General features: G+C 46.3%; 1 protein-coding gene across 1 annotated transcript in view; it reads right to left on the bottom strand.

Moving 5' to 3' along the window:
- The window catches only part of PROM1 (prominin 1), a 114817-nt gene extending 92805 nt beyond the window's left edge, over positions 1–22012 (bottom strand). Inside the window, exon 1 of the mRNA XM_054999362.1 lies at positions 21790–22012. Within this exon, the coding sequence (XP_054855337.1) occupies positions 21790–22012 (223 nt within the window). The remainder of the gene's footprint in view (positions 1–21789) is intronic.
- Positions 22013–24946: the final 2934 nt, after the last annotated feature.

Below are 24946 nucleotides of genomic sequence, written 5' to 3'. Positions count from 1 at the left end.
GATGGCATATGCTGCTTTGCTGCAGGGGCATGGGGCCTTGCATCCAACATCTAGAGGGGCATACAGGGTCTAGCTCTGTGGCCCCTTCTCACGTGCCCAGGGTAATGCCGATCGCCAATTCGGGGTCAGGAAGGACTTTTCCTCCAGGCCTGATTGGCTCTGGGGTCCTGGAGGTTTTTCGCCTTCCTCTGGGCATAGAGCAGGGGTCACTGTGCCATCCACGTGCCCCCCCCCCCTAGAATGTGTGTCCTCGCCATTGGTGTGGTCTGCCTTCTCCCCCCTCCCATTTCCTAGGGGATGTTGGTCACCAGCAGGCTGGTCCAGGGATTCCCTGCTGTGGATGGGGGTGTTTCACACAGCCAGACGTGCTGAGCTGCATTGTTAGATCCTAAGCCCCCTGCTGATTCTCTCTTTTTAGCTGCAGGTTCTGACCTGGTTCTGGTACGGACTTGCCAGAGAGGACGGCGATGGCCAGGTCCTGTGGTGACAAGGTGGCCAGGTCCTGGAGGGGGTGCGCCAGCACAGTGGATCCTAGCAGTGACCACGTGGGCACCTGCAGTTCTTCAGGACCACCAGGGGGCTCCTCAAGGGACTCCAGCTCAGGATGAGCCTCCTTGAACAACGGGCTAGAGAGTTTCGCGGCACCCTGCCCCGATTGAACAGGATGCAGGGGGCAGAGGCTGAGGGGCGACCAGTGGAGTCCCATGGGGTGATTCTTCCCTGGTCAGCTATCGTGGTACAGCGATGGTTCTTGCCGGGTGTTGCCCTTCCAGCTGGGGTCTGGATGTGTGGCTGTAGGACACTGGGGGGCCCGCTTGTTTTGGTTTTGCAGCTCTTGGAGCGTTGGCGGTGAGCCATCTTGTGGCTCTTGTGGCGGATTGGGGCATTGGGCACCGATCCGTTTGGGGGGAAACAGGGCCCTCAGGCTCAGTTTCCCTATTATGGGGATCCCCATAAGGGGTCTGGGGAGTGAGGAATGGCCGGTGCATGCCCAGATGGGGGCTGTCAGTCCGCCTCACTCCCAGGTGACAGGGGATGATCTACACAGGGGTGTACACCCACCTGGCATCCCACTGACTGTCATCCCATGGTTCCCCCCCTCAGCAGGGGTCTGAGGGGGCGTGTGGTTCATCGGCTTGGCAGACGGGTCAGCCGATGCTCGGATCTGTGCCCTATGCACGCCTTTGCTCCCTGAGCTGTAATTTCAATAAAGTTGTGGCCTCTTTACCTCCAGCACTGTGTCCGTGTGTTTCTTGTCCACATGCCCCCTCCCCACTCTCCTCCCCCCAGTTAGCACTCGCCTGCAAATAATGGCTCCCAGACTCACCTGGGGGCCTGAGTTGCAGGCGATGCAGGGGGAGGTGAGTGGGGAAGCGGCATGGGGGCCGCCATGTTGAGGAGGGGCGGGGAGTGTCCAGGGGCCAGGTGATTCTGCCCAGGCACATCCGGCGCGGGCCCCTGGTCGGATGGCTAATCCCCGCCCCTCAGCACTTGGCCCGTGGCGGCATCCCGCCCAGCCCCCCCTTTTGTCACAACTTTGGAGTGAGCAGGCTGCGGATTGGGGCATTGGGCACCGATCCGTTTGGGGGGAAACAGGGCCCTCAGGCTCAGTTTCCCTATTATGGGGATCCCCATAAGGGGTCTGGGGAGTGAGGAATGGCCGGTGCATGCCCAGACGGGGGCTGTCAGTCCGCCTCACTCCCAGGTGACAGGGGATGATCTACACAGGGGTGTACACCCACCTGGCATCCCACTGACTGTCATCCCATGGTTCCCCCCCTCAGCAGGGGTCTGAGGGGGCGTGTGGTTCATCGGCTTGGCAGACGGGTCAGCCGATGCTCGGATCTGTGCCCTATGCACGCCTTTGCTCCCTGAGCTGTAATTTCAATAAAGTTGTGGCCTCTTTACCTCCAGCACTGTGTCCGTGTGTTTCTTGTCCACATGCCCCCTCCCCACTCTCCTCCCCCCAGTTAGCACTCGCCTGCAACTTGATGCTTTAAAGAATAACTGCACAAAGACTTAAGATGGTAACAGGCCCATATCTTTGAAGGCAGCCGGCTATCGAAAGCAAAATTCACTGACCTTTTTTCCCCTTTTATTGTCTCTTGAACGGTTTCAAATGTGTATATAGAATATATTTTTAAAGCTCATTTAAAGTTCTGATTGTTCATTGCCTTGCAGACCTCAAGTTGAGTGAAAAGGCAGCATAAAAATGTTTAAAATAAATAATGCAGCAGTGTGGAGGCCAATTTTCTCCTAGCCGGAAAAACTGGCTCACATGGAGGGAGGGAGGGGAAATGGAGGGCAGCCAGTGTTCAGTACTGCCCATCTAGAAGACACCCCTCGTCCAGCTGCTTTATAGGGCCTCAGCAATAACTCATACAGTCCAGAGTTATGAAGCTTCCCAACTTCTAATGTCCCTCCTCCATTTCCAAGCAAAAACGCACTGAGCTGACAGGCTAGATAACTTCTGGATAAGTCAGTTGATACCAATTCATCTTCTTCCATTTTTGGCAGTTCCAAACAGCAGATTCCTTCTCGATTCCTCATGGTTATACATGCTGTTCTTGATACAATTTATCCTGACATGGCTTATAAAGATCTTAGACATCTGGACTATTGAAAAATTATCATCTACCATATCTCATCATAGGATTTTTGACATTGGTGTAGATGATAGGGTTTTAGCTTCTCCCGCTAAAATGACAAAACTGAGGCTATCGTACTTTGGTCGCATCGTGAGAAGACAAGATTCTCTGGAAAAGTTGATAATGCTAGGAAAAGTGGAAGGCAGTAGGAAAAGAGGAAGACCTAAAAGGAGATGGTTTCACTCAATAAAAGAAGCCACGTCCTCCAGTTTGCAAGATCTGAGCTAGTCTGTTAATGATAGGACATTTTGGAGGTCTTTCATTCATAGGGTCGCCACAGGTCAGAGGTGACTTGATGGCACATAACACACACACCAATGTGTCTTTGGTAGTCCTGTTCTCTTTGAATGGGGAAGTGGGACCTACTCATTCCATGCGCATTTACATCTTTTTTGTGTTTATGGTGTGTATAAAACATATAAAGACCACTGAGAAAGGCTTCATGGTCAAAATGTTTTTGGTTACAGATGTATACATATGTAGCAATACCTGGTCATCTTGAAAATGCCTGTAAATCTTGTAAATGCCTGGTCATCTTGTATGCCTGTATGATATACCCAAGTATATGAGTGCAGTTGTTTAAGGATTTCTACACTAGGCGAGGGCACTTATATATATGGAACCAGAGTGATATTTTTTTAATCATACAGTTTTAATTCTTGGAATTTTATTTTAAAATTTCGTATCTATTTTTGGCTTTGGGGCAATGACCTTGGCACGTACATGTTTTAAGGTTTTTTCCCCTTTTTCTTCTTTGCTTTCTACCACACTTCACCAAAACTCTGATTTAACTATTGTGGTATTTTCCATCTTTATGTACGTATTTTTTATACATTTACTAGATCACCTCACCACTCTTCTCCCTGAAGAGACCCAACGTGGCTGACAGAACACTCCAATTACAAAACCATACATTTAAATATTCAACATTTAAGTATTTAAAACCCGTTCTTTTTATCTCTACTTTACTTGGCTGGTCTTGTGACCGTAATAAACCTTTGATTGATTTGATTGAAATATTCGACAAAGGGGAAAAAACTAACCATATCTGGGCTTGTCTTGCTGCGCTGGACTGCCTGCCAGAGGCCTCGGACCACGAGCTGAGCTGAGAGCGAAGAGCTCTTCAGCCTCTGCTCTTCTAGTCCTGCCCACACTTTAGTGCCACAACTTATAATAAATTCATAGCTTCTGGAAAGTGAAGCCTAACAGGCATTGCCAGCATCTATATCCCATTTCGTAATGGCACTTTATGAAAGGCTCACAAATTAGCAGAACATCCTATACAACTTTAGAACAGACAGACTCACGTCACTCAGTTGGGACGGGAAGCATTCCGTCAACATTACACCAACTGGGTGACGTGAGTCTGTCTGTTCAAAAGTTGCATTGGATGTTCTGCTAATTTGTGAGCCTTTCATAAGGTGCCAAACGTTAGTGCCAGCAAGCAGAGAACAAACTCAACCCAGATGGAACTGGGCTGCTGCTAGTCTGCAGCCAGAAAGCAATCCCTCACTTCCTCTCCCACCAGCTACTTCATTGTCAGCCACTCCAATTCCAAGGGCATTTACCATTCAATTAAGAGGCAGGCACCACTCCGAATTTAAAACAAACCAGGCGGCCAAATCTCAACACTTTCCTTTGTTGAATTAATGACTTCTTTATTAGGGTTGAAGACTGTGGGGTTCTGCCTTCACCACCGCCATTCCTGCACTGTCAGCCGTCGGGTCCACTCTATTGGGAAATCCCAAGATTCAGCAAGAGAGTGGGGCAAGTTATAGGGTCACCCAAGTTCCCCTCTTGGACAGATTCTGGCCTCTGTGCACCCACACCAGCCACTCCTCCCCAGCTTGTTAAGAACTTCCCGGCTTTATTCTTTCACCAATTCCAGCTCCCAGTCCTGCCCCAACACCTAAGCCACTGCCAAGGCCATCCTACTCAGCCACACCGGTCTGGGCCTCCCCCCTGGCCCCAGCTGGGGCTCAGTGGAATGGCTCTAGGTCTCCACTGGCTCCTTTGCTCCTGTTGTCGGCTCCCGTCCCCACCCCGCTGTTCCTCCTGCACCTGGCTTCCCTGTGTCCCTTGCTTCCGCCCAGTAATAGCTCAGGGCACTAAGGGAGGGGTTGGTGGGGACGCTACTTGGGATTCCGAGGGGCGTGTCCCCAGGGGGGAGCTCCAAGGCCAGCCTCGACGCCAGACAAAGACCAGCTCAGAAGTAAATTATATATAAAAATCTATTATGTAAATTATATTAAAATGTGCAGATATAATCCATTAGATTAAAATGGAAATTACAGTAGGCTTTAGCAGCTGCAGAACATTTGGCTATTCAATCTGAGATCCAAGGCTCACGGTTTGAGAGAAAGGCAACATACAATTCCTCAGATCTACCAAGAAATTTCTGGAGTAATGAAATCACGTCTAAGATCACAGTAACAAGGTCAATACGATAGGACTTGCCCAACAGTTCTGACTTCCCCACCTTCACAAGGGTATGTATGTTCTTGGTACTGTACTCCTATCTCCCCTTCTAGAGGGTAGAACATCGAACTGGGCCAAAGTAAAAGCTTTTCTCATATTGGGAATTAGTAGATTGGTCAAATAATTAAGAGTACAAACTTCTTGTTCCTGAAGAAATGAAATTTGTGATGAGAATTAAATGCTGTTGTAATTCAGTATTCCAAACCTTTTGCTTAATTATTGGACTAGATGACCCTGGAGGTACCTTTCAACCCTATGATTCTATGATTTGGCATTTGAGTTTCTGACAGTTATTAAACTACTGAGAGAGTACCTAGAAGTTAGAGGTTTCTCTGAAAGGAGCCTTTCCCATTTGTACTGAAAGGCTTCTCTTAGCCTCCAAGAAGCAGAGCCTACAGGAAAGAAGACAACCTTTAGCCAGTAATTTGTCCTGTATATCCAGATACAAACTTCCGAGAAATTAAGCCCACTTCAAGACACAGGAATGTATTGGAGACACAGGGAGGAACCACAAAAATGGCTCTAAAATTTTAGTTTGTATAATTTCAAAAGATCTAAAGTCAGGGCTTTTTTTCAGCTGGAACACGGTGGAAGGGAGTTCCAGAACCTCTTGAAAATGGTCACATGGCTGGTGGCCCCGCCCCCTGATCTCCAGACAGAGGGGAGTTTAGATTGCCCTCTGTGCCACTCAGCGGCACGGAGGACAATCTAAACTCCCCTCTGTCTGGAGATCAGGGGGCGGGGCCACCAGCCATGTGACCATTTTCTCCGACAGCAACCCACTGAGTTCTATCACCTCTTTTCCCAGAAAAAAAGCCTTGTCTAAAGTTATCATATACACATATTTGAGAAACATATAGCATTGGGAAATAACCTTGCAACAAAAACATGGGCAGCTGAAGGGACATATTGTCCTCCTCTGGCATAAAAAAAGTTCTTACTGAAGCAAATACTTCTCGGGCGTTTTGCCCAGTGTGGAAGAACCCCTGAGGAGGATTAGGGATGACACAGTCTAGTGATTTAGTGTCACAGCATTATAATGATAAGTGCGTCCGGTTCTTGAAATTCCTAACTTTAATTCCATCTGAGGAAGATGAGGACACCCAAGTGCAGCTGGAAAGCCACTAGTGTAAAGTATTTTTATTCCAATAAAATAATCCCGGCCGATGCTCCAGGATCAAGACTAAAGAGTCTAACGATAATACCAACCCATTACACAGGTTATGTTATGAAATTATGCGTAAAAACGAGGCTGTACAACTAGCCAGCTATAATAATAGCCTTCGATGTTATTCCATCTGTGACGACTCCCAGGGTGTCCCGGTTGCTGGCCTTAACATTCGGGAATGCGTGTTCCACTGTGACACCGTAACGGATAGGCAGGCAATCTTCTATTCTAAATTATCCCCATGGCTTAAACTTTTCAAGAAGGATCACGTTAGAGCACCCTATTTGGTCAACATCCTCCCTCACAACCTTAGAACAGCCCTTACCTCAATTCGGTTCCAAACTATGCCCACAGCATTGCTAGCTGGGCGCTATGCCAAAACACCTCAAGCCCTCTGCTATTGGTATTTGTGGTGCTCATGTTGTGGAGGATTTACCACATTTCCTACTATCCTGCCCACTCTATGCAGAGCCAAGGAATAAATTCCTAAAAGAGTTTTTAATTTAAACTCCTCTTCAAACTCTGAGAACTTGTTTTTTCTTTTGTCTGACACTGCTGCATTGGTTTCTTATAAAGTCTCTCTGTTCACCTTAGTAGCCAAGAAAATTCGGGCTAGAGCTGTTTCCAGAGGTAGCAATGGTTTTAACTGACTGGTATTTTCTGCCTAGATCATTTTAATCTTTTAATATCTGTACATATATGTTAGAGTGTTTTATGTGTTCTATGTGTATGGATTGTAACGGCCTTTGGCCACAAACAATAAACCTACCTACCTACCACTAAAGAGCCAAATACTTTCATAGCCCTTGTGGTGATGGTTACTCAAACCAGCACCATAGAAAAGTCAATCTTCAAGGACACAGCAAGTAGGATCCCACCAGCCCTTTCATTGGTAAAAAAGAGAAGACTATCACCAAGACTACCCTGGGAATCATGAGTTATGCAAAGACAAAAGTCACTTGGGGAACTAGGTGAGACTGAGAGCTAAACTACAAGAAACAAACTACATGAGGACGCTCATGTGAGGGGAGTCGCAATGTTAGCCAGGAAGCTGAGTTTTAAAAGACAGATTGGATGGCTTTGTCAATTCCCCCTCTCTACAGAGCCAGCAAAGATCGCTCCTTAGAGGATTTGTTTATTGCCTCTTCAGGTCCGGATGGCTCTGTTATTTTCACCTCCCCTTCTAGGAGGGGAGGAGGAAATAAACCCTCTGAGGAGCGATCTTTGCAGAGAGGGGAAATGGACAGAGCCTTCCCGGCGCCGTGTGTGCACCCACCCATGCCATTTATGTATTCTCTGAACTCTGTATTGATCTGCTGTACTGACCTCATGCCTTGAAAGTGCCCTGCTCCCAGAACAAATAACCGTTATCTCTAAAAGTATGCTTCACTGATAGGGCTGCCAGACCCCAGGTGGGGGTGGGGGTGGGGGATTCCCCGCCTCCACCCTCCCACCCCCGCCCCCACTTACCTGGCCAGCTGGGGGGTGCGCACCTTCCATGCACACCCCCCTGCGGTGCTGCGCGCCCCCGCACACAGCAGCCCCAGGATCAGGCCTGTTTTGGCCTGGATTGGGGCCCCTGTGGAGCGCAGGAGCATTCCTGCGCTTCGCAGGGGCCCACAATGGGCCCAATCCATGCCAAAACCGGCCCAATCCGTGCCGGTTTTGGCACGGATCGGGTCCGTTTTGGTGCAGATTGGGCCTGTTGTGGACCCCTGCGGAGCGCAGGAATGCTCCCACGCTGCACAGGGGTCCAAAATGGGCCCAATCCGCGTTCCTGTGCTCCACAGGGGCCCACAACGGGCCCGATCAGCGCCCAAATGGGGGCTGCGTGATGACGTTACTCCCAGAAGTGATGTCATCATGCTTGCAGGAGCACGCACGCATGCACACCCATTCCTCCAAGGTAAGAGCCAGGCCACAGTCTCCCACTGGGAGATCGAGGGGGCCTGGCAACCCTATTCACTGACCTTGCAGCTGCAATCCAAAATGTAACTGTTCACAGGGGGGAGAGAGAGTCTTTGATTCCTTGTAATCTTCTCCCTTTTTCTGTCCTTTTGGGTATATAACCATTCCTGCCAACTTTCCCATCTATGGATGTACCCATGAACTTAATGGATCTTTGAATAAAGACCTTTCAACCAATGCACAGGAGTGCTTGCTAGGAGGGGTTTGGGGGTCTATCTGCCATGGACTGCCGTCCCTACAGCTAACATTGCATCTCCCTTCACGTGACTGTCTTTGTGTAATTCATCTCTTGTAGTTTAGCTCTGAGTGCTTGATCCAGCCCTGAGCATTCTTTCCTCTTACGCCTGCCGCACTTAACGTCTCTTCACACTTTAACAAGGAGCAGCAAACTAACATGAAGACTTGCTGCACAAATCCTACTGAGAAAAAAATCCTAGATTAATGTCATCTGGTTGGGACCAACACCTGGTTTCCATGGGAGCAAAGTAGAAAATGCTCGGAAAAACTCACAGCACGCTCAGAGCATCTTATCTGTTGTACAATCATATTTGAAACGCCAACCGAAGGCGACATCAGGCTACGCACAACCCATGAAATTTATTTTGCAACTAATTATTTCTGTTCCTAATAGGTTGTGATAACAGAAGGAGGAGAAACATGAACTTGTCTTTCTTAGCTATTATCACCTAGATGAATGGCACAAATTGCCTGCAATTTTCCTGGAGCCAACCGCATTATTATTATATCTGGATGAATTACAAGCAAAGGACAAGCTGGTTATGTTTCACAGCCTTAATAGCAACCTCAGCTCTCTTGCCTAATTACTTCAGTCAAGGGGATTTAGCAGGTTCAGCCTAGATTCAGCCTAGGAAATAAGAAAGCTTCTAACATTAAAAATTATTACAAAGAGAGGCCCAACTTTTCACAATTGGGGAGAGGAAGGGATAATTGCAAAATGCCTGAGAAATTTCAGGTTTTACAATGAACCCAGATTGGCTAGGATCACCCATGAGATCCATAAAGGAAACACCACACTTATTCTAACGGACTTGCCATTGGCAACATCTTCAGATAGTTAAATCTAGGGCTTTTTTTCAGGGGGAACGTGGGGGAACGGAGTTCCGGAACCTCTTGAAAATGGTCACATGGCTGGTGGCCCCGCCCCCTGATCTCCAGACAGAGGGGAGTTGAGATTGCCCTCCGCGCCGCTTAGGGCAATCTAAACTCCCCTCTGTCTGGAGGTCAGGGGGCGGGGCCACCAGCCATGTGACCATTTTCTCCAAGGGCAACCCACTGAGTTCCACCACCTCTTTTCCCAGAAAAAAAGCCCTGGTTAAATCTGGCTGAGGTTGTGACATGTCCACTACACGACTGGCTGGAATCAGTCAAGGAGAAATGAAACAGAGCAGTGGCCTTCCCAGCACCAAAAGGAAAACAGTGGCTGTGAATAGCTGACCACAAAAAAGACAAAATTCAGGACTTTTCAGGTGTGGGGGGGTAGAAGGCTCCTTCAAAATCACTACTTTCCAGGTAAGTATTCCAAAGACTATTTAGCTCAAAACTACTTTAAGGTGCCCAAAATAATCTGAATATGTTCACAGTAATCCTTACAACCCCCTAAAGTCTATTATTCTATATATATTATTCTATTTATTTATTGACTGCCTTTCTCACCAAGGCGGATCACAACAATGCAAGGGAAAATACAATAATCGACAGTTAGTACATTCCCTGAGCAAATGACAATAATGAACAACAGTTAGGACATTCGAGGAAAAGGATACAATGGGGAATGGCGGCCGAAAAAAATTTAAACAAGCATAAAGCCGAGCACAGAGATGGAATCTATCAGAAACAAAGAATAACAATTTCCATGGCACGTTTAGCAATATGGAAAATAGCTAGCAGGTACATAATAACATCTGCACACACTACCCAAGAGTGTAGTGTTTAGACCCCGTCCCTACCAAGCAGCGTTCCCAGGTGCCCGCCAGTGGCAGGCAAACACCCAGGGATTTGCCCCCTCATCCGCCGATCGCCAGAGGGGCCCCTCAGGAGCATACGCCGTGCGCGCGCTTCCACCCAGCACGGCAACGTCACTTCCGTAAGTGACATTGTCACGCCAGCCGTGGGAGCTTTCCCGTGCTTTGTTTGGGGCCGAACAGGGCTGAATCAGCTCTGTGTTGAGCCACGGCTGGCCCGACAATGTCGTTTACAGAACTAGCATTGCCGCACAGCTGGCATGGTGACATCTCTTACGGAAGTGATGTCATCACGTCGGCGCCGGAGCGCGTGCACAAGGAATTTTTTTAAAAAGGCAAGTGCCATGTCCCAACCCTCCCGGTGGGAGGATAGAGGGTCTTGGCCACCCTACTACCAAGGCATCTCTCAAAGACTTTTTTTTATGACACAGTCCTGTAATCTGGGTAGAAAGCCCTCCTGAATAATCCAGTTTTGCATAGTTTGCGAGAAACCAGGAGAGTGTAGGCTTTCCTGACCACCTCATGTCAGCCGAGTATGAACCCCATATGACAGAAAAGGGACTGAACGACAGTAAATTGTGGCTTGTTTAAGGGTACCATCCAAATTCATGGCTCTGACAAACTGGGGACCCTTCTCACTCTTACCCACTAAACTACCTCTCTTCATTTATTTAGAAAATGTATAGCCTGCATCTCCAGAGACCTGTTGGACATACCTTATAGCCAGGGCTGCCAAGAGCCACCATGAGTCCCCCGACAAAAATTCCATCTGCCCCTCCCCCTAAGATCCTGATCCAAAACAACTACCACCACAAAGCAAATCATCACTTGAGTTTCTGGAATTGTGAACGTAACAATAATTGTTCATTAGGTAAGTAACTAGAGGTAGGCATGATCCAAAAAAAAATACCGATCAAGCTGATTGTGGATCGGCGCCGGCGACGATCCCGAATTAACAATCCACACCGGTCATCTCCCGTTTCCGATCTGTGGATCGTGGATCGTGGAGGCAAAAGCGGAGGGGCGCCCCGCTGTTCCCAGCGATACAGGAATGGTGGCTGATGCTGGCAGCATCTGTGTTTGTGTTTGGCTGTCTGTGTTTGGCCGTCAGAGCTGCCTATCAGGGTTTGCAGGGATGAGATTGGAGTGCCCATGGCTACAAAACACCCCCTTCCCCCTCCCTCCCTTGGGTGTCTTCTCCCAGCTGGTGACTGCTTTGCTGCTCCGTGGTTGGAAGGAAGCCCTGCTGATCAAGGCAAGCTGGGCTTCCATTCGGGTTTCCAGGGTGATAGAAGGAGGGCAAACACAGCTCAGGCATTTCCCTGGCTCCATTGCCAGGGGAATAGATTGCTGGCACCTGAGTGTCTGGCTTCCCAATCTGAGCATGATCGCCCCAATCAAGCCCCAATCCAGCCCCCCTCCCGACCACTGGATCGTTAGCCGTGCCTGAGCACGATCCGTCGGGTCCCGATTGCGTGATCACCATTATTGTGGTTTTTTTTCGATCGTAATGCAGATCTCTATAAGTAACGTTAATGGAAAAGGGGCAGGATTGTTAACGAATAGATTTTATTTGACTTATGATTTACACAGTGCAAACTGCAATGGGATACGGTGCCAAATAAACTTATCAACAAACAGGAGTAAGCAGAATCAGGCTCCCCAGTCAAGGGACCTACCCAGAACAGAGATGTGTTAAATGTAGACGAAACACAACTTACCTGGGAATAAGCCCCATTGAATTAAGCGAGGCATCAGGAAGTACTAAATTGCAAAAATGCTTCAAAAATATTTATACTAACTTGAAACAAAAAAGCATTAGTGTGCGGGGGAGGAGAATTGAGGAGACGTGAAAAATCTGTTTTATCATCCATGGAGAAAAGGCAGGTGAGTAAAAACAGTGATCTTTCTGCACCTGCACCAATGTTAGCAAATGATTCCAGTTCTCGGATGCTGAAATCCAACTAGCTCCAGTTCTCTCTTCCCATCCCTCCCCTCCCTTCCTCATCTGCTGTTGCCGGGGGAAACTGGGCACCTGAAATTACCCTGGAAATAATTTCCAGAGTGGCCCATTCCACGCTGCTGATCAGGTGGAAGGTCCAAATCCTTAGGAGATCAAAGGGTACAAAACTGACTAGAACTTTTGGGAGCAAGTCTAAGTAGATATCCTTGTATTTTAATTCAATGGTGCTGCAGACTTCAGTTTTCTGTTTCCCTTGCATATGAGCTTTTTAAAATTTAACATATAATATTAATAAATACAAGCTATCATAGCTCCACAGCATGCATTTTAATGGGAAATACAACTACTTCTCTTCCTTACTAACACAATTTTTCCCACATGTGTAGCAATATCTGCAGTTTGAGAATTTACTTCACACCTCTGATAAAAACAGATTCTAACCATAAAAGCTGGAACTGCATTTTTTTAATGATACTAGACTCCTTTGGGGGGAAGAGACTCGCATGGCTACCCTCTAGAATTTGTTTTTTCCTAATTTCCATTTGTGCCAAAATGTCACAAGGCCTCAGCTTAAGAGTTTGTTTTCATCACAGACTGAGTTCCGGAAGAAAAATACTTCTGCACATACACAGAATGCCTTTCCCTCATCATTAAAAAAACTGAAGTTTCCTTTCTTTGCACACACTTTAATAACTTGGCAGCATACTTAAAAGATGCAGAGGAATCAGAAAGATTCACTAAATAATATTTTAATCCCCTCTGTAAAAATTAGGATAGAGTAACTACGTGCCCTGTGCGCCTTTCACAAAAATAACAGTCATGCAGAATCGCACCAAAGATTTCCCCAGTCCAATGGCCTATGTCCCATATTGGCCAATCAGATGCTTCTCACCAGGAGGAAATAAAGGCAACAGCCCCCCCCCCAATTGGCATTCAGGAGTATACTGCCCACTGAACATGGGAGTTATTTGGTCATAGTTAAGCTAGAGTTCAGTTTGCTTTGATATCCACTTGGACTAAGACATTCACTATTATTCACAATGTATGTTAAGGATGGAAGGATAGATTTTTGGGAAATATTAACTTGATCACCCCTATATCTACGGGACCGCCTCTCACCATAAACAACTGTTGGTGATCCCTAGCCCCAAGAATGTTTGCCTGGCCTCGACCAGGTCCAGGGCCTTTTTGGTGCTGGCGCCCACCTGGTGGAACTCTCTGTCCGCTGAAACCAGGGCCTGGCAGGATTTACTCTCTTCCTACTGGGCCTGCAAGACAGAGATGTTCTGCCAGGCATATGGTTGAGGTTGGGGCTGGGTGAGCTCCTTTCTGCTGGTCTCTTGCTGAGTGGGGGATGCAGCCCTCTCGATTGTCTGCTGACCCACCTATTTGATATGCCACCACCCATCCCACGGGACGTACTAGGCTGGGTTTGCTTATGGGCTGCTGTGATGAATTGTTGCCTCTTGCACTGATTTTTATGCACTGATTTTCATGTTTTAATGTATTTAAATGTATTTATGTATTAAAGTATTTTATGGTGATTTTATTGATTGATGTTACCCCCTCTGAGCCCGCTTGCAGGGAGAGTGGGTTATGAATATAATATAATAAAATAAAATAAATAAATAATATGAACAGAGTTTTTCTGTGCTATTGTAAAGTTTTCTTCTTTTTTTAACTCCCCAGCCTTGGGAAGAGATGAGAAGCTGGAAGAGGAGGGGCACAAATGCAGGAGAATTAAAATTGAGTAGAGATGAATGATACCAGGTTGTATGATGGGCTCACCAACATCCCATTTCCTTCCAGCCTCCTTGCAGTGGCTGCAAAAAAATGGCAGCAAATGCCACTAACCAGGAAGTCTTACTGTGCTGCTCTGCCCCAGTAGCTCAGAGCAGAACTACAATAGTTTTTAAAAATGCATTCGCTGAATGCAAGATGGCTCCAGCTTTAGGGGTAGGGCTGCCAGGTCCTTATACCCTCCCACCAGGAGGGTGGGGGACCTGGCACTTACCTCATGTCAGCAGCAAGGGCTTCTTCTTGCGTGCGCACTCCAGCGCCTGCGCAACATCTCCACCCCCGGAAGTGATGTCAACGCACCATCCACAAGAGCATTCCTGTGCTCCGAGCGGGGCCAATTTAGCCCAAATTGGCCCCAAACAAAGAGCAGGAATGCTCTCGTGGCAGGCATGATGACATCACTTCTGGGGGTGATGTTGACACACCCCTTGGGAGCACACGCACAGCGCACGTTCCTGGGGAGCCTGCTGGTAGCGGGCAACCTCTGGGAGCTTGCCATCTCCCACCGACTACTGGTGGGTCAGCGGGCAAAGTGGCAAACACCCAGGAGTTTGCCTGCCACCACCTAGAAACCCTATTTAGGAGCCCTCTAGACCTGGGCCATTTCCACACATGTTTAAAATAGCGCCCCCTCACAGAATGCTGGCGGCTTCTTCACGTGATTTCTGACGTCACCCAGATGCAGGCAGTGGTGCGGCGCCACGAAAACAGATTCATCACTGCCTGCATCCGGGTGATGGGCCCAGGGAATTTTGTCCTCCAGTCCCCCTCTCTTGGAGGCCCTGTTTACAGCTAAGATGATAATACAAAAGCATTAAATCACATCCATAAAAAAAACACAAAGTTATTAAAACACTTCAATTTTTTGGTTGTTGGGGGTTTTCCGGGCTGTATTGCCGTGGTCTTGGCATTGTAGTTCCTGACGTTTCGCCAGCAGCTGTGGCTGGCATCTTCAGAGGTGTAGCACCTCTGAAGAGTGCTACACCTCTGAAGTGCTCTGAGTGCTACACCTCTGAAGATGCCAGCCACAGCTGCTGGCGAAACGTCAGGAACTACAATGCCAAGACCACGGCAATACAGCCCGGAAAACCCCCAACAACCATCGTTCTCCGGCCGTGAAAGCCTTCGACAATACTTCAATTTTTTTTTTAAAGGCCAGCATTGCCTTTGACAAGATGGCTCAAGTGTTCACTTCAATGCCTTTTAAACATCAGATAAACTTTGATATCATGACCTTTATCGCTTGTGGGAATTTTCATACAAGTATGATGATTTCAGCACTGTTTGCAGTTACAGGCTTGGATCTACCATAGCATTTCCACTGGGGAATGATCTCCACTACAAAAATATGACTTTCTCACCTACTTTCTCCCACTGTAACCTAAAATGCTCCTAGAAATGCTGTTCCCAGAGATCTTCTGAAGACCTAAGTGACAGGCAGGACTCCACAGATCCCATAGTGTATGGGTGACTGAGCCAAAGGTGGAGACAGACCATTTAGCTGTCAGAGTCTTAGCTGCTCTGATGTCCCAGAAGGAAGTGGGCACTCTTGGTCTAAAAATCTGTGCAGTGATGGGTATTGAGAAGATTCTGTATGATACTTCTACCCTCGGCTTTCTGACACCAAGAAGCAGCTAGAACCCAAAGCACACATGTACCCGCTCAGAATTGTTCTTTGATGAGCAAACAGATTCATTTTCCAACACTTTCCAGCAAAGCATGCCCTTGCAATTCATCTGCTAGTGCCTTGGGTTTAAGGTAGCACATCAAAAATGTATTTAAATATATCCCCCTAGCCTCTCTGCCCACCACAAAATGCTTTCCTTCCCCCACAGCTTCTTCCCATGCTCTTACCCACCCCTCGTCTCCTGCCTGCAGTAACTCCACCCAAAGTCATTCGTCGCTCTTCCCCTCTCAGTAATTCCAGCGGACTTGCAGTTTACAGTTTGGGAATCTCTGACAGCTGCGTATATCTATACAGTAAAATAGAAACACAATACAGGAAACAGGGAAGGAGGGGCTGGATGGGGGAGGAACATGGGGCTGGAGAAGAATTCCATAGTATTACCAGTGGAAACAGTCCAGTAGCACCTATAAGACGAACAAAATTAGTGTTAGGGTATGAGCTTTCGTAAGCCACAGCTCGCTGTATCTGAAGAAGTGAGCTATATCTGAAGAAGCGAGCTGTGGCTCACGTAAGCTCATCCCCTACCACCAATTTTGTTAGTCTTATAGGTGCTACTGGACTCTAGCTCTTTTCCACTGCTACAGACATATTAACACGGCTACCCATCTTAGTGTTACCAGGTATAGGAGATTTGATGAGGCGACCCAGGAGGCTAGTATAGAGAGAATTCATCTGCATGAGGCCAGGCTTTTGGGGGCCCTGCCTGTCCTGGAAGCACATCGCCTGGTCATTTTTCCAACTCTGGAGCAAATATATAGCAAGAGTCCCACCCCTCTTCCTTACTTCCATCATACGCATACAGATCCCATACACGAGTCAGAAAATACATATTTTTTAAATTTCTGCCATAGACCATCTCATGTAATTGGCTCGCAGCCTAGGCTAACTCCTCCCATTCCTTTAAAGTATCTATTCTCTCCCCTACCGCATGTCAAGGCCCTAAGGACCACAGAATGTAAAACCAGGTACAGAATTCCTGGCTACATTATCTAAAAGAACAAGTTTCTTTCTCCTTATGCTTGGGGCTAACACTTGAGGTAATCGCAGACACCAAAGAAGCAACACAATATTCCCTACAGTTTGGCTTCAGTGACCTGCATAAGTAATACAGAAGAAATTATGCAAGGCAATAAAAATTGAGGAATAGATCATACAACATTTATATCAATCCACTCACACAGTATAATTTATGCACATCACACAATTCAGCTTTTCTCGGAGTAGAACTTGTATTGCCAAGATTCAGAGTCCTCTTTCTTTGCGGGGTTTTGATTTAACCACAGTACACACAGTTCTACGCACAACCTGAATGCTGGTGGCAAGGTGGAGACAATGGATCACATCTGGAAACCTAGTAATGCAGCCCCTTCTTGCCCCACCATGAAAGCCCATTCCCTTCCAGGACTGTTCATCCACAAGCACTAGAGCGAGAATACGACATTCTCCGGATCAGGTCCTCAGTTCTGAGTTGCATGCTTAGGGAAGTTTGCATGCTTAGGGGAGTTTCAAATAGGTATCCATCACTACGTTGGAACCAGCCGTGTTTCAAGCTTTATTTAGAAAGCAGGGGAAAAAAACTAGCTACATACATCAACACCACACTGAGAACGATAAACAGAGCAACATACGGCTGGAGGGATTATAGGATTAGTCAATTACACGACATTACTCAATCCACCTGATCCGTTTGGTTTTGGGGTCAGAGGCCGACAAGATGCCCATCAGCTACTTTTTAAAGAAAAATGTTCAGCATACGCCAAGGAAGTTCACCAGCCCAGAATCTACAGCACGAAGCATAAGCAAAATGGCCCTTTCACATTCTTGAACCGATATTCATTGGGCTGGTTCCTAGCTGTCAAGATAATTAACAGGATTACTGATGAAAAGCACAGCGATGAAATTGTAGTCACCAGTACAAAATTTGATATATTTCAACAGGAGTTAATCAAGATGGCAAGTTAACCTACTCCTCAATGGTTTTGTTATGGAAACAAAGATCAAATCATACTGGCAGAAGTTTTGTGATTCTTTCCCTCTTCTTCTTCTCTGACCTGGATAGCCCAGGTGAGCCTGATCTCATCAGATCTCAGAAGCTAAGCAGGGTCAGCCTTAGTTAGTAATTGGATGGGAGACCTCCAACGAAGACCAGGGCTGCAAAGGCAGGCAATGGCAAACTCGATAGTCTCTTGCCATGAAAACCCTGCCAGAGGTTGCCATAAGTCAGCTATGACTTAAGGGCACCACACACAGGGCACCACACACACACACACACCCTTTCTTCTTAAAAAAAATGATTGCGTCTGATAAGAATTCTAACGAGAAAGACGATGCTTCCTCTCCAGACATTTTTCAGCTCAGGAGTTCCTCCCCTAGTTGCCTTCTCATGGATGGGGGAGGGGGGGAGGGAGAGAGGAGGTCCCCACAGCTTACACCTATCTTGTCCTGATGTGGGTGAGAAAGGCAGGTGGGGGGAGACAGCAATTTTGAGCTAAAAAGGACCAGAAAGGGTTGGGCGGCCTTTGACCTCTGCCCTCTCCCTCCTCTACGATTCACCATCTGCCTATGCTATTTTAGTTTTTTAAAAAGAAAAGTTAGAACAGGGAGTCAAGGAATATTGCTTGATGAAGTTTAAGCCCAACACAAATACATTCTGGTAGTTTATGAATAGAGGTAGAGTTACCAATGGTGAAATAGGAGAACCTGTGTTCTGTAGTGGTTAGACTGAGTTAGACTAGGAGCTAGGAATTACACGAGGATGTGCACATGAAGAGAGTTGCAATGTTATCCGAGAAGCTGAGTTTTAAAAGACAGATCGGAAGGCTTTGTCAATTTCCCCTCTCTACAGAGCCAGCAAAGATTGCTCTTCAGAGAGTGTGCTAATTTCCTCTTCGCCTCCTGAAGGCTCTGTCAATTTCACCTCCCCTTCTGGGAGGAGAAGAGGAAATAAACAAACCCTCTGAGGAGTGATTTTTACAGCTTTGTAGCGAGGGGAAACTGACGGAGCCTTCTGGATCTGTCTTTTAAAACTCAGCTTCCAGGCTAACATTGTGTCTCCCTTCACATAAGCATCCTTGTGTGATTCATCTCTTGTAGCTTAGCTCTAGCTTCTAGGAGACCCAGGTTCAAATCCTCACTCTTCCAAGGAAGCTTGTTGGATGACCCTGAGCCAGTCACACATTCCCAGCCTACCTCACAGGATTGTTGTGAGGACTAAATGGACAAGAGAAGAATGATGTAAGTTGCTCTGGATAGTCACTGGGGAGAAAGTCAGAGTATAAATAAAGCAAATAAATACCAGCATTCTAAAGAAACCCAGTTGAAGAAGCCCAGGAGAATTACGTCCTCTAACTCTCTACTTCTAAACAGCTGTTACAGCTTTTCTCATTTCTTTACTTCGCAAATTTATACGCACAGCTTATTATTCTGCTACCAAAGTACCATGAATGCAGAAACCTGCATGCAGAGAAAGTATTCAATTAACCATTTACAAAACCTGAATCATCTCAAAGTTGTATGAGTTTCTTGTTACATACCTTCCAGTAAATGTGTATGTAGCAAATTGAGTTCAAAACACCCGCAAGTAACAGACACACGCTTCAAACACCAAGTCCAACACAGCAGTTTTATCACAGAAAGGATATTTCTTAAAATGCGTAAATCCTACTTTTCTCAAGATGACTAACAAAATGTGAACCAGCACAGATTACAAGTAGATCAATACCATTTACCACAACAGGCGAGCCTGAAAATCGTTACAATAAAATTCCTTATGCAGCCTTCCTGTATAGCTGCACTATTATGCCGACAATCTGAGCTAAAGGCCCAGTGAACAGTGGTCAGTATACCTTTCAAAACTTCTCTGGTCATCTGTTCCATAAAGTAAGTTCAATGTGCCAAAATGTCCTGCACCAGAGAGGAGGAACAAACCCAATCCATGAGAACGCAAGGTCACCACAAGAGCATCAGTGATGGAAGTGTTCATAACAGGAGATGTGGTCCCTCCGCTATGCGAGCCCCAGGTTGCAAAGGACTTTAAAAATAAGAACCAGTGCCTTAACTTAAACCTGGAAGCAAATAGGCAACCAGCAGCAACATTTCTGAGCAGCTTTTGTGTGTTCAGAGTGGCTGCTGGAAGACAAAAAGAGCTATTTGCAGCACAATTGTTGTTGTTTCTGCTGTTGTTGTTATTATTATTATTATTATTTTAAGGGCAGCTGCAGGAAGAGGATATTACAGTAGTCAAACCAAGGAGTTACAAAAGCATGCATCAACATAGCTTGTTTGGATGTCTTCATCCAAGTGTGCTCTCAGCAAACAGGACCAACCTGCTTTCCCAAGCTGGATCCAAGAGTGTCCCCAAGCTCTTTACATGACCTGCCAAAGACAGATCTATCCCACTGATTTCACCAAAAGCCAAGCACCCCCACAGGTCCTTATCGGTCTACTTTAGGCGCCACATGATTAAAGGGCACATTACCAGACAAACTCTAATGAAACAGAGCAGCCCCTCAGAAATCATCTGATCGGAAAATTCTTTGGCACTTGTTCCAATTTGGGATGTTAGAGCAGAAAAGATCGAGAGCCGTGCATTTTTCTAGCTACTGTCTTGATTCACATTCACAATTATTTCCTGCTAGGGAAAGTTTTGTCTGATAAAATACTGAAGCAGTCATAGTAACAGCGACAGGACTTGTTTTTAAAAAGTTAGCAACCATCTGGAATATTGGCACAGCTCACAACAAATGTTTCGAGGGAGGCAAACGCATTAGAAGTGGAACGAAGCAGTCATCTTTCCAGAAGAAATTCACATTAAGTGGGCCAGAACACTGTAGGGTTCAGAACAAGGCTGGAGAAATCACGGGCCCTTTAAGAACTGAAGATCTATTGCATCCCATACGGTTATAAGATACAAGCAGCTCAAGGTTATCTGTTCCACGGCTCAAGATGATACTTGAAATGCTGGATAGAAGATCGCCTGACGACGTTTTAAAGCAAAACACGTAGGGATCTCAACAACCTCAATAAATTCTTGCACCTGTTTATTCTCCCCCTTTTCTTTTTGAATTCAGAACACCACATGGGCTGTTTTCACACATCTTACCAGGAAATTGTGCCAGGAAAACACCGTTGTTCTGGGAGTTTTGCGCAGCCGGTAAGACGTGTGAAAATGGCCATGGACACACGAAGCTGCCTTATACTGAATCAGATCTTCGGTACCTCAAGCTCAGTCTTGTCTACTCAGACTGGAAACGGCTCTCCGGGACTTCCAGTAGAGTCCTTCGTATCACCCAGGGCTTTTTTTCAGGGGGAACGCGGGGGAACGGAGTTCTGGAACCTCTTGAAAATGGTCACATGGCTGGTGGTCCCGCCCCCTGATCTCCAGACAGAGGGGAGTTTAGATTGCCCTCCGCGCCGCCAAGCGGCGTGGAGGGCAATCTAAACTCCCCTCTGTCTGGAGATCAGGGGGCGGGGCCACCAGCCATGTGACCATTTTCTCTGAGGGCAACCCACCGAGTTCCACCACCTCTTTTCCCAGAAAAAAAGCCCTGGTATCACCTATTACCTGATGCTTTAAAAAAAAATATCTGGAGATGGCAGAGATTGAACCCGGTACCTTCTGCAAACCAAGCATGTAGGACTGATACAGCAAGGTTGGTGTAGTAGGAGCAATTGGATCACACATTCTAGAAACCCAAAATATGTACTAGGATGTGTGTGAAACTGATGTGTCCTTCCTAATCCTTGGCCTAATATGTAAAACGTTTGTACTTCCATGTACAAGAATCTCCATGTGCCCAAAGAGAGGACTGGTGTGGTGTGTGGTGATTGTGTCCCTGGAAATCAGAAGAAACTTGGAAGTTTCCTTTTTTCAGGAAATCTGAAACATGCTGTCCTAGACGAGGTGGCACACACTTAAGAAACCTAGATGAACTGTGATAACAAAGAACATCCTGTCACATTCCGACCTCTCCAGTAACAAAAAAATACAAATTGTTTAGCACAAACACACTTACATATGCCATAGTCTTTGCCCTGTCAAAGTGAAGTCTCTAAAACAACACACACTTCAGTACAGTTTAATGATAGCTACTTACCTTGAGGAAAATAATTTGGCTGCACTAAATAGAGGAAAGAATGTACGATTCGAAACAAGAACCCCATCGGGCCTGGTTCATAATATGTGCTGGTATCGTATGTCCTTGTAGGAACATAACCAAAATCCAGAGTCCCAGAAAGCGGTTCGTATGAAGGCTGCGTTTTAGAAACCGTACTCCCACAGAGTAAAAACAGGAGCAGTAGACAGAGTTCCGCAGGCATGGCTGACAGCAATTCATAAAATGAGGTAGAAGAGAGGGAAAAACCAGTTTTCAGCACATTAACAAAGAATCTTCGGCAGCAGAAAGATCAGTCGAGGGAAAAAGAGTCCGTCTCTTCAATCCTTCACTTACTCTTGAATGCTTTTTGGCAGCTCTTCACACAATTCAATTAGCACTCCAACTCTGGCAAAGAGAAAAAGGGGGGGGGGAACACAACTGTTTAATAAGTGTCATCTCACCCCAAGAGGGAGCGTAACAACAACAGTGTGAAATGTATGCAGTCTTCTGTGGAATCTGAACACTTGCCTCCCTGCTGGCAAGCTTAACGGCAGTAAGCCTGTGTTCCTGCGCAACGCATTTGAAAAAGAAGTTGCACGCTATTCAAAAGGGGGTGGGGAGGAAAACGGAAAAATGCTTCGAACTTCCACTCCACCTTAAAACAGAAGCAGACAAGAATAGCATTTTAACAAATATTTTCCCCTTTCACAATGGTAACAGATATCGGAGACCGGACCTTGCCTTACAGTTGCAAGCGCATGATTCCAAATTCTTAGACTGGACATTACTTTGTGTAATGCACAAATGGCTGTACTCTTTCTAAGACCCATGACTACTTCCAGACATATCTACCAGGCAGAATGAAACAAAAATTCAACCATTCAACCATTCAAGGAACACACATCCTTTTTACACTGAAAGAGTGGTCTTCAGACCTTGCCATGCAAGAAATCTATTCCTGTTGGTTCACTCATTAAGAAATCCTTGCATTTTGGACGTGCCCAGGGCACTGCAGAGGCTCTGCAGAGGCTCTTGGGCATATCCGAAGGAGCACGCAATTCACATGTGGTTCTGGTTCTCTGTGGAGAGAAAGGAGGGACCTACCTCAATGGTGATAACCAGCCTGAAGAGACTTCCAGAAGCCAAGCACTAGTGCTTGATAACACATCACCGACAAGCAACACTTAAAACACCGTTTTTAAAACAAAATACATTTTCACTCATCTGAACAGGGTCTCCTGCAGGTGCCACCCTACACATGGGCAAAATCAACAGCAGCCCATACAAGGGCTTTCTCTGTGGTGGCCCCTACCCTGTGGAACAGCTGGCCTGAGGTCAGGAGAGCCCCCACCCTCCTAGCTTTCTGCAAACGATGCAAAACCAAATGATTCAAAAAGCCTTTTGTATTGTAGGGAGGGATCTCAGACGCTCTGCTAATGAGTTAGGGACCATAGACTTTACCACTATGTTGCCTTTAAATATGTGCTCCTATGTCAGCCCTAGAATTGCTTATGCTCTATTTCAGCATTTCTTCAACTCTGTTATTAGATTCTTGCTAATGCTATGCTTTTGTAAACTATTGTTTAAGGAATTGCCCTTCATACTGACTGTACTACTTCCACACTGTGTAATCCACCTTGAGTCTCAGTGAGAAAGGCAGACCACAGACAATGATGATGATGATGATGATGACGACGACATTCCAAGTTATAAAAACCTTCTTTACTACTCTGAAGCTCTCCCCCTGGCCAGCTATCCTAATTTGCACAAACACCTCCTCTGCTTCTTAGAGCAGAACCACAAGTGACAAAAGGCACAGGTTGGACACTTGTCAGCTTCCCTCAAGTTTTGATGGGAAATGTAGGCAGCTTGGCGGAATGTTGGACAAGTGACAGTTGAAAAGTCCATTGGACAGCAGTCAGAGAGCGAAGCTGCGAGACCAGGATGCCTACATTGCCCATCAAAACTTGAGGGAAGCTGACAAGTGTCCAATCTGTGCCTTTTGTCACTTGTGGTTCTGCTCTTAGTTTATAGCTTGCTGATCCTTCTACAAAACTGGGTACATTTTCAAATATTGTTTTAGAAATACTAATTCTATTCCGTTTCACAAATTTACCAGAAAGTACAATTATCTCGAGTAACACACAATGCATTTTATGTCCTCGGGATAGTAAACTCAGTCTAGATTTGATTTCTTTTAAAGTAATGCATATTATTTCCATTTTCCCCAATGTTCCATTAACTTCCCCTGCCTCCTGGACAACACATCCCATTCCTTTTGAGGTTTAAAAAAATTCAAAGTCGTTCGGACCTCTACACAGGAAAGATGCCAAGTGCCGAGAGGATAGACAGCGGGCAAGGAGCTCTAAACCATTATGCCCTTGTCTCGCATTTTAAACGTTTCCTGAAAAATCTCTGAACTCCCTTCTCTGGGTGGAATAAGCAGGAATAGAGCAAAATCCTTGGGGCTGGAACCTACTCATCCCACCTCTGATAAGCCCAGCTCTTTGGGAAGAGCAGGGTTTCTTTATTTTCAAATTTGCCCCTTTAAAGTTGGATCTAATAACTGTTTTACACCAATGAAAGGCAATTCCGCCAGTGGAAGAGAATGGTGACTGATTTTCACCAATTCTCCCATTCACTGCAGTTCCCCACTTTATCCCCACCCACCATCTCAGAGCTTCAGCAATCACCCCAGGAACAGCTTTGCGAGAAGTTGAAGGGGATGCAGCACAAGAGGAAATTTTTGCTCTGTCTCCAGAACTCTGCCAATTGTCTCCGGAATCCCACCCATAGTTCCAGCATGGCCTGTATTTTATTTATTTATTATTTATTTATTTCAAATTTCTATTCTACCCTCCCCACGAGCGGGCTCAGGGCGGATAACAACATATTAAAATACAAAATACAATAAAAACAACATTAAAATACAATAAAAATCCATACACATTTAAAACAGGATGGTCGACAGCCTTCACAGGGAGGGTTAAGATTTTATACACCCCCCTTTTATTCAGACTGGCGGAGGCCCAGCCACAGCCATATGCCTGGCAGAACAAATCTGTCTTGCAGGCCCGGCGGAAGGATAGTAGGTCCTGCCGGGCCCTGATTTCAGCAGACAGAGCGTTCCACCAGGTGGGAGCCAGGACCGAAAAGG

This window comes from Eublepharis macularius, chromosome 15, assembly GCF_028583425.1.
Source record: "Eublepharis macularius isolate TG4126 chromosome 15, MPM_Emac_v1.0, whole genome shotgun sequence".
NCBI classification, from domain to species: Eukaryota; Metazoa; Chordata; class Lepidosauria; order Squamata; family Eublepharidae; genus Eublepharis; species Eublepharis macularius.
This window is presented reverse-complemented; position numbering and strand designations above follow the sequence as displayed.